The following is a 10,986-nucleotide window of genomic DNA, read 5'->3' as shown; positions in this document are numbered from 1 at the left end:
ATGATTAAAAAAAATTTAATCGAATAATTTTATATGACAATTTATTCGAATATTTATACATATTAGCTTCAACTAAACTTCAAATCTATTTTATTTGTAGCAATATTTTTTCAAAATCGTATTCAAGTAACTTTAACCCTATAATTTTAATCGAATATTTCAAATTTACAGTTTTTAATTTCGAAATTTAAGCATTTTTGCATAAATTAAAATATTTTATTCGAATAATTTTATATGGGTTTAGTCGATTATTTTTATTTGCTTCAAAAGACATACATTTTTATTTGAAACATAAATTTTCCAAAATTTTATTCGATTAACTTTATTTGAATAATTTTATTCGACTAACTTTATTCGAATAATTTTATTCGAATATTTTAAATTAATTTGTATTTTTAATTTTAGAATCTTTACGATTAAAAAAAATTTAATCGAAAAATTTTATGTAAAAATTTATTCGAATATTTTATGTGCTTCAACTAAACTTCAAAACAATTTTATTTGTAGCAATAATTTCTCAAAATCGTATTAAAATACTCGATTAAAATTGTACGGTTAAAGTTACTCGAATATTTTAAATTTACAGTTTTTAATTTCCAAATTTTTGCATTTTTGCATGAATTAAAATATTTTATTCGAATAATTTTATGTCTTTATCCGTTTAATTTTATACGAATATTTGCTTCAACCTTTGTATTATTTTAAGCAAATCATTTTCCAAAATTTTATTCGAATAACTTTATACGAATAATTTTATTCGAATAATTTTATTCGAATAATTTTAATCGATTAATTTTAATCGAATATTTTGAATTTATCTTTTTTGGACGAATTAATTGCATTTTTAATTAAATAATTTCAGCACTTGAATGAATTTAAATATTTATTCGGTTAATTTTGTTTGAATATTTTTATTTGATTCAACCTTCATAATATCAAAAACCAAATTAGTTATGTAATAATTTTCCAAAATTTTATTCAAACAACTTTATACGAATAATTTTTAGTAGGTTAATTTTATTCAAATATTTTTATTTGATTCGACCATTATAATATTAAAAAGAAAAACACTTTTGTTAGAGCAATAATTTTTCAAAATTTTATTCGAATAATTTTAATCGAATATTTTTAATTTATCTTTTTTGGACGAATTCAATTTAATTGTATTTTTAATTAAATAATTTCAGCACTTGAATGAATTTAAATATTTATTCGGTTAATTTTGTTTGAATATTTTTATTTGATTCACTTCATAATATCAAAAACCAAATTTGTTAGAGTAATAATTTTTCAAAATTTTATTCAAACAACTTTATACGAATAATTATTAGTCGGTTAATTTTATTCGAATATTTTTATTTTGATTCGACCTTTATAATATTAAAAAAACACTTTTGTTAGAGCAATAATTTTCCAAAATTTTATTCGAATAACTTTATACGAATAATTTTTAGTCGGTTAATTTTATTCGAATATTTTTATTTGATTCGACCATTATAATATTAAAAAGAAAAACACTTTTGTTAGAGTAATAATTTTTCAAAATTTTATTCGAATAATTTTATTCGAATAATTTTAATCGATTAATTTTAATCGAATATTTTTAATTTATCTTTTTGGACGAATTCAATTTAATTGTATTTTTAATTAAATAATTTCAGCACTTGAATGAATTTAAATATTTATTCGGTTAATTTTGTTTGAATATTTTTATTTGATTCACTTCATAATATCAAAAACCAAATTTGTTAGAGTAATAATTTTCCAAAATTTTATTCAAACAACTTTATACGAATAATTATTAGTCGGTTAATTTTATTCGAATATTTTTATTTTGATTCGACCTTTATAATATTAAAAAAACACTTTTGTTAGAGCAATAATTTTTCAAAATTTTATTCGAATAACTTTATACGAATAATTTTTAGTCGGTTAATTTTATTCGAATATTTTTATTTGATTCGACCTTTATAATATTAAAAAAAACACTTTTGTTAGAGCAATAATTTTTCAAAATTTTATTCGAATTATTTTATTCGAATAATATTTTAAATTTATAATTATTGGAGGAATTCTTTAAATTTATTTAAAAATTCCATAATCTATGTCCAACAATATGTTTATGATGGTGGAAAGAATCATTTGCCATCATAATCTTATGTTGGAAAGACATTTTTAATTACGAGAAGGTGTCTACATGTAAACATCGATATGACTCCTAAAGATAGTACCTCTTTAGCATCTTTCAGTTCTTATTTGAGTTGAGCAACTAAGATGCCTTTAGTTTTTAACCCTCAACTAATGACTTTGCTGTTAAAATCAACAATTATTCTGGCAAAAACATGCAGTTGGTCGTTGGCTGGTTCATGTACAAACTTAAAGGAAATTGTTTGGTTGAAAAAAAAGTAAATAAATGAGAAAGAATACTTGACCAATACTTGGAAAGAAAAAGAAACACCAAGTATTGGTCACAGCTACAGGATGATAAAAAAACCAAAGCTGTTTAAAAGAATTAAAACATGAAACAAACAATATGGAAAATAGATTTATTGGCGATTACAATAAAGAATTTAGCTTTCAAATTAAACAATTTATTTATTTCTTAGCTGTTTCTTTTTCTAAAGAAAAATAAGTTTCAAAAATTATTCTTATAAAAATCTTTTTATATATTTAGAGGTCAGTTAAATTCCTTTACATTTCTTATGAATTGAAACAAAAAAAAATCTCCCCCTTAAATAACCAACAAACAAGGAGAAATTCCTCAACTGTCGTTGGCTGAAACTCAATACATTTTTTAGCTAAAAATCAGTTTTTTATAAAAATATTAGCATTTTCCTGCCACATCATTGGCCCAACTGGAAACCAAACAGCAAAAAAAACTAAATACAGAAAAAAACACAGCAATAAAAAACATTTTCCGCTGCGAAAAAAATTCTATGTAATAAAAAAAACCTTTATATTTTAAAAGAAATCTAATAGGGGATGAATTGGCGAAAAAAATTTGCTTTAAAAAAACGCTAACAAAGATTACAAAATATTTATGTACTTTTTTTTTGTTACAAAGGGAAATGGAATGAGAATTTCTTAGTTACAACCACCCCTTTTTTAAAAAAACACAATAAAGTAAAAAACACAAGGAAGAGAGTTTGCCAACAGCAATAATAACAACAACAACAACAAAAAAAGGAAGTAAAAATAAAACGGTAAAAAAGATCCTGGTATTGAGATGGGCGCTCTTTATTGTTTTGGTTTTTTAAGAGAGTATTTTTTGATCGGCTAATAAAAAAAGAGCGTTTTATGTAAGGGAAAACAAAGGGAGAGGGTTTGTTTTGTTGGGTTTTTTAGATCTTTTGGAAAATTTGCTTTATATAGCGCTCTTTGGTGAAGAGTTAAGTCAGTTTGAGCCCAACAGCCAAGCTTGAAATATCTTTATTGAGAATTTCGATCTTTAAGCTAAATGTGAAATAAGAGATTTTGTTTTTATTGATTAATATAAAAAATTAAATTGAAAATTTTACGTGAAGTTTAACAAAAAAAAAAAACACACACATCAACAACAAAACCAAAACAAGGATTACTACCATAAAAAATAAAAATATTTAAAAAATTTTATAAAAAAAAAGAAATTAATTTAAAAAAAATTTTATTTTTAAAAAAGCTTTAGTGAAAATAATAAACTATTTAAACAAAAGTGAAAAAAAAAAAATTTTGAAAACCAAGAAAAACTAAATAAACCTAAAACAATATGTCTTCTCAATTGGAATTCATTATGCAATTGTATATGATGAATTTGTTGCAACAGCAGCAGCAACAACAACAACAGCAGCAGCAGCAACAACAACAACAATATTTTGGACAAAGTCCTGTTAAATCCAAGGATTTGCAGCTTGAAACCCAACAGCAGCCGCAGCAAACACAATCTTTGAATTTACGCACACAAAATCGCAAAAATTCTCAAAACACCTTGTGTAGTAGTAGCCGTAGTAGTAGTCCCAATAGTAATTCCAGTCCCTTACCAATTACAACTAACACTACAACACCTCTCAACTGTTTTCCACAAACCAACCATCACCTTCAATCTGCCTTCAATCCCTTGTCGCCCATCCTAACATCAACGACGGCACAGCCTCAACCCATGACTCAAATGTTGCTTAATAATCTGCCGCCTTTGACACAGTTTATGTTGATGCAACAACAGCAGCAGCTGCAACAACAGCAACAGCTGCAGCAGCAGCAGCAGCAACAACAACATATAACCACCTCCAATCTCTTACTAACACCCACTACACCCAACTCCAATAGCTCCAATAACTGTTTTAATACCCCTTTGGCTGCAGACAGTTGTAGCTCAACACAAACTGCCTTGAATATGGCCGGTTATTTGGCCAACAGCAGCAGTTTGGTTAATCCTTGTGCCGCCGCTCCTGCTCCTCCCCTATCTGTTTCAGCTTGTGCTTCTCCCTCTTCTCTTTTCTTTCCTTCTGCTTTTCCAGCTCAGAATCCTTTTATAGCCGCCTCATCACAAAATCATTTTCTTCAATCGTCTACAGTGACCTCAACACCCTGCAGTGATACCACCAATTCAGCCTTAACACACGATCAGCCAACAACAGCCGAACAACAACCCAGCAATTTGGCATCGAACGTTTCGGCAGTGGGTCATGATAACAGTGATGTTGAAGCCTGCAATGATAATGATGCTGATGATGTACAAATTTTAAAGACTGAACCCATCGAGACCATAAACTTAGATGAAGATCCTCAGGTGTTTTCCAGCCTGCACTCGTCTTCGGCCAATTCGGGCTCCACCACGGGCAATTCGAAATTAATGTGCTCGGGTGTTATGGCCTTGGAAACTACCTCGGATTCTATGGAGGATTCAACACAATTGGTAAGTATTTTCTTTAAAATTAAAAATTTATTATTTTCTTGCTATTTTAGCTTTAAAAAAAACTTGCTATTTTTTTGCTATTCTCTGACTTTAGTTAAAACAATGTTTAAAGTTAAAGATTTTCTTTAAATAGCACTCAATAACTGTTTGCTATTGCCCTTATTTCCTTGCTATTTGTTTTGAAACTTAGAAAAATCCTAAAAATAGTTTTTTTATATTGAAAAAGAGAAAAATCGTTTGCTATTTTCTAGCTGTAGCTTAAAATTGCAAAGAAAATTAGTTTTTAAGTCATAAAAAAAGGTTTTGCTATAAATAGCAATAAGAAAAATAGTTGCTATTCTTCGACAAAAAACATATTTTTGCCTTGCTATTATATTTTCTGTAAAAATTACATAAATAGCACTTGATATCTATAGTAAAAACCTTTTATTTCTATAAAAATGTTTAAACACTATTTGCTATTTGCAATATTTTCTTGCTATTTGCACTATTACCTTGCTATTTGCCTTATTTCCTTACTATTTACTTTAAATCTTAGAAAAAAGAACTGCTATTTTATATTAAAAGCTAAAAAAGCTTTTGCTATTATCTTGATATTGCTGTTTGTAATATTGCTATTTGTAATATTACCTTGCTATTTGCTTGATAAGTTGAAAACTTTATGCTATTTTTGTTTTAAAACTAAAAAAAAGCTTGCTATTCGATAGCAATACTGAAAATGTTTAAAATATCGTTCAAAAATTGTTTAACTTTTTATAGCTATTTGCTACTTCCTAGAACAAAATTTAAAAACTTGCTATTTTCTTAAAATTTATACAATTTCTTAGTTTTTGACATTAAAAAGTGTAAAAACACAAAAAAAAAATCTGCTATTTCTTGTTAAAATTTTTGCTATTTTCTAGCTTGAGTAAAAAATATAAAATTTTCAGTCCAAACAGTTGTTTTTTTTATAAAAATATTTAAATTAAATGATTTTTTTACAAATAACAAAACAAATCATTTAAGCTATTTGAAATATTATTTTGCTATTTCTTTGATAAGTTGAAAATCGTATGCTATTTTTAGCTATTTTTGTTTTAAAACTGAAAATAAGTTTGCTATTTAATAGCAATACTGAAAATGTTTAAAATATCGTTAAAAAATAGTTTAATTTTTTATAGCTATTTGTTATTTCCATGCTATTTGCTAGAAAAACCTCTAGAAACATGTTATTTTCTTAGATATTTATAAAATTCCATAGCTCTTTGATTTAAAAAGTGTAAAAACACAAAAAAAAAATCTGCTATTTTTTGTAAATTTTTTTGCTATTTTCTAGCTTGAGTAAAAAATATAAAATTTTCAGTCAAAATAGTAACTTTTTTTATAAAAATGTTTAAAGTAAATGATTTGTTACAAATAGCAAACAAATAAAGGTTGCTATTTGCATTATTTTCTTGCTATTTGTTAAGAAAACATTGGCTATTTATTAGTATTTTCATTTAAAATGGAAAAAGAGTTTGTTTCTGTTACAGCTATAACAAAAACCTTTAAAATAGCAATAAAAATAGTTTAATTTTTATAAAAATTTAATTTTTTTTTTGCTATTTGCATTATTTTTTTGCTATTTGCTTTGATACATCAAAAACTAGCTATTTTCTTTAATATTTTTACATTATTTCCCTGCTATTTGTTTTGAAATATAAAAAAACTGCTATTTTCTTTGATATTTTTAAAATTTCCTTGCTATTTGATTTAAAATGTGTTTAAAACTAAAGAAACTGCTATTTTCAGTTTATTTTTTTAACTATTTTCTTGTTTTGGAAAAAACTTTACATTTTCTTTAAAAAATTGTTTAATAATGCTTAAAGCATACAATTTGCTACAAATAGCAAACTAAAAATGGCTGCTATTGTGCTATAGCTAGAAAAATAGGAAAAACATCTGCTATTTGTTTGCTATTTTGACATAAATTTTACATTTGCTATAAAAATTTGTTAATAATGTTTAAATCATACACTTTTACACAAATAACAAACTGCAAATGGCTGCTATTAGCTTGAAATATAATAAAAAACATCTGCTATTTGTTGTTTAACATAGAAAAAAGTTTGCTATTTTGATATAAAGTTTAAATTTTCATTAAAAACTATCTAATAATGCTTAAAGAATACAATTTGCTTTAAATATCAAACTAAAAATAGCTGCTATTTCTTGCTATTTGCTTGAAAAAAACTGCTATTTTAGGTTTATCTTAGAAAAAAGTTTGCTATAGTGAAAAGCTTTAAAATAGCAAACAAATTATTTGGCTATTGGTATTAATCTCTTGCTATTTGCTTAAAATCAAGGAAAAACCTTTGCTATTTATTGCTATTTTCGGTTTAAAACTGAAACAAACTTAACTTTCTGCTTGCTTTAGTTAAACATTTTAAAATCTTATAAAAAAAATAAATAATTTTTCATAAAAATGTTTGGCTTTCAATATAACATTTAAAAAATCTGTTAATTTAACTAAAATTCTATAATTTATGATTCTTTGCCTTAAAAATTTCCAAGATTTTTGTTTATTTTCTTGTTATGATTCTTAGGAAATCCAAACAATTCAATTGAAATTAAAACTAAAAAACATTAAAGCTACATTGTAAAGATTTTTTTCATTATTTTTTTTGAACACTTGTGATTTTGTAGCTAAAAAAGCAAACAAATAAAACGGCTGCTACTATAAACAAATCTTTAAAATAAAAACCCAACACAAAATTTAAATTTAAACACGATTTTACCACAAAAAAAAAAGAATGTGTGGGAGCAAAACTAAAGTAATTTGAGCAGCTTTAGCTAGGAAAGCAAAAACAACACAACAATTATAAAACCAATAACTAATTTTTCTTTATTTCTTTCTTTATCATTGCAGCCTTATACCCCTGAAAAATCCTATTCCCTAATCATACCCTCCATCACCTCCCTAATGTCCCACAAAGAATCCCTTATTTTAGATGAAGACAAAGCTCAGGTTACCCCCATGACATTGAAAAATGCCATACTCACGCCACCCTCCAGTGAGCAGTTGGGTCAGACATTTGAAGCTTCAACACAAAACACCTCTTCCATGGGTTCTACCTGCTCCACGGGTGTTGATTCCTTTTTAACCGAGGAGAATTTAAAACATTTACGCAAAAACTCTTCGTATTTGGAGTGCGGCAATAGTTTGTGCCGCCAAGAGAATCTAAGAGAACATTTTCACTGCTTTGAAGAACCCTGCCAGGGTAAGATTCTTAGTAAGAAAGATGATATAATACGCCACTTAAAGTGGCATAAGAAACGCAAAGAAAGTTTGCTCTTAGGTTTTGCCCGTTTCTCCTCATCGGATGACTGTGCTCCCGAGTATGGGGCCGGCTGTGCCCACAACTGGAAGCAAACGCATTATCATTGCATCTATCAGGATTGTCCCAAGGTCTATGTCAGCACCAGTGATGTCCAGATGCATGCCAACTTTCATCGCAAGAATTCGGAAATCGTGCAAGAGGGTTTTCGCCGTTTCCGGGCCCATGAGAATTGTAAAATCGAAGAGTGTCCCTTCTATGGCAAGAGAACCTCGCACTATCATTGCTGCCGTGAGGGCTGCAATCATACCTTCAAGAATAAGGCTGATATGGGTAAGTTTTAAAGGGTTTTTATGCTTAAGAAATTGAAGTTTTAATTGAAATATTTTGTTTTTTTGCAGATAAACACAAGACTTATCACATGAAGGATCATCAATTGATCCAGGATGGTTTTAAGAAAATCTTGAAAACCGAACAATGTCCCTTTGAGGATTGCAAATTCTCCACAGTGTCCAATCATATACATTGTGTGCGAGAGGGCTGTAATTTCATTTTACACTCCAGCACCCAAATGACCAGCCACAAGCGTAAACATGATCGCGCTGAGGTGGAGCAAAACTATCAGCAGTTTAAGGGTCAAAGGGACTCAAGTGAGGAAGAGTCTCCCAAGCCAGTGGCCAAGAGTGCGGTGAAAACTGAAAGCCGGGCCTCCAGCAGCTGCAGCAGTACCTCAACTCCCTTGTCTTCTTTGTCCGCTGAACATTTCTTGGCCCGCAAACGTGGCCGTCCACCCAAGAAAATTGTAAGTTTCTTTTTTAATGACATAATCTATTATAAATCAGCAAATTCTAATTTTATTTTCCTTCTTTCCTTTAGCAATTGCCTGCTGAGACCCAAGACTCCAAACGCATTAAATTGGAAAATACAGCAGAAGCCAAGAACATCACTTACAGACCTCCCAAGGCCGCCACTCTTACCGTCACCAATCCCTTTATGCCGAATTATGTTAATCCCAATGCGGATGCCAATGCTCCCAACATGCAGTTGACTCACTTAATGGCTCTCTTTCAATTGCAAAATCCTCTCTTCTATCAAAATCTCTATCCAGGAGCGGCTGCCGCCAATATGGCCAACATATTGGGTGCTGCAGCTGCCAATAGCTCCAACAATGCCCCAAACCCCAGCTCTAAAAATAAGCAGGATTTAAATGACAAAACAGAATTTAAAGAATGAAACAGTTTAGCTAAATAGGTCATAGTACTTAATGGGGTTTTTGAACTTTGAACAGGAAAATGTCGCTCTCTTTTACTCTCTTTGTTAACAAAACAGAGCAAGAAACATTTTCTAAACTGGCAGCTTAAAGATTTAGCTTTGTAGGCCTAAAAGAGAAATTTCTCTAGAGCTGGATCTTAAAAGATTTTGCTAACTTGTGCAAATAAGTTCTAGCTTAAATCTTAAGCTCTTCTCAGCGAGAGAATAACTAATACAGGGGGTTGAAACAAAAACTTATCAAGGACACTAAAACAAGTCCAAATAAGTGGAGAATTTAAACAAAATTTCAATTAAGAAAAATTTCTTCTACTGATTTTTTTTTTTATCCAAAAAAAAAAATCTGTACTACAAATTTTTCTAATAAATTTTTAAATTTTCTAATTTGTTTAAGTATTTACAAACTAAAACTAGACTTTTTAAAAACTCAGTTTGAAATTTTTTAATAAATTTTGAATTGAGTTGGAAAATTTTTTTTTTCAGTTTTTAACCCGGCAATTCCCAGTGTCACCTACAGGTGACAAAGATTAACGGTAGTTTTAAACATAGAAACAGATATCACTGATAAATATTGATATTATTTATATACAGATAAGATCCTGTTTTATATCAGATTTTATTTTGGCAACGCTAGAATTTTATTAACTAGGGGATTTTTAAAAATCTTTAAGCAGTGTTTTTGATTTTAACATACTGGTGTGTGTCTTATGATAAATAAGTTGTTATAAAAATGCCAAACGGTTAAGTATCACAATAATTTTTTTTAATAAATACTGCTAGATATTCAGGCTAACAATATCAGCAAGTATTTTCAGAAAATTATTTTTTCTCTGCCCAGTGTCACCTATTGGTGACCCCGCTATAATATCGCAACTAGCTACATTTTTTTTATTTTAAACTTATTTATAGTGTAAACTAGACGTATATTTACAATTTTTAATAAAAACAAACTGTTTCTCCCTTTGGCGAGGGTATGGGAATTGCCGGGTTAAAGAAATTTTTAAATTATTTCGAAAAAAAACAAACAAAAAAAATAAAAACTAAAGACAAATAAACAGCTGTGATTAATTTAATTAAATTTGTTTAGGTTATGTAGAGCAAATGCTAAAGAAATTGTAATAAATTTAGGTATAATTTTGTAAAATTTAAAAATTCAATTGGAATTTTCTTTTTCTTTTTTAATTAAAATTAAATTATAATTGGTATAAATAAATAAATTTAGTAATAATTTCTGTAAATTTTAAAAACGTTTAGGAAATTTTTGTTTTTTTAAGTATCGAAATTATAAATCAAATTGTTGTGATAAAATGTTGAAAAAATCAAAAAAAAAAAAAAATAATGTGTTTGAATTTAGAAAATAGAATAGAATAGGATGAAGATTTTAAATGACTTACCAGTTTTAAAAAACAAATTGAACAAGACGATCTTGCCACTATTTGATAAAAGATTACATGAAAATGATTTGATGTTAATAAAAAGGGAATGTTTAAAGATGAATGAATAACAAAATCTAAAAGAAAACATTTAATA

General features: G+C 27.8%; 1 protein-coding gene across 1 annotated transcript; it reads left to right on the top strand.

The window, feature by feature from the left end:
* The first annotated feature begins 3,745 nt into the window (after positions 1-3,745).
* On the top strand, positions 3,746-9,455 carry cas (castor). Its single transcript, XM_065498842.1, has 4 exons — positions 3,746-4,891; positions 7,779-8,520; positions 8,589-8,989; positions 9,064-9,455. Exons 1-4 carry the CDS (start codon positions 3,746-3,748, stop codon positions 9,418-9,420), a joined length of 2,646 nt encoding a protein of 881 aa, XP_065354914.1. The 3' UTR covers positions 9,421-9,455.
* Positions 9,456-10,986: the final 1,531 nt, after the last annotated feature.

This window comes from Calliphora vicina, chromosome 1, assembly GCF_958450345.1.
Source record: "Calliphora vicina chromosome 1, idCalVici1.1, whole genome shotgun sequence".
Lineage (NCBI taxonomy): Eukaryota > Metazoa > Arthropoda > Insecta > Diptera > Calliphoridae > Calliphora > Calliphora vicina.
The sequence above is the reverse complement of the archived record's forward strand: the minus strand, read 5'-3'. Positions and strand labels throughout refer to the sequence as shown.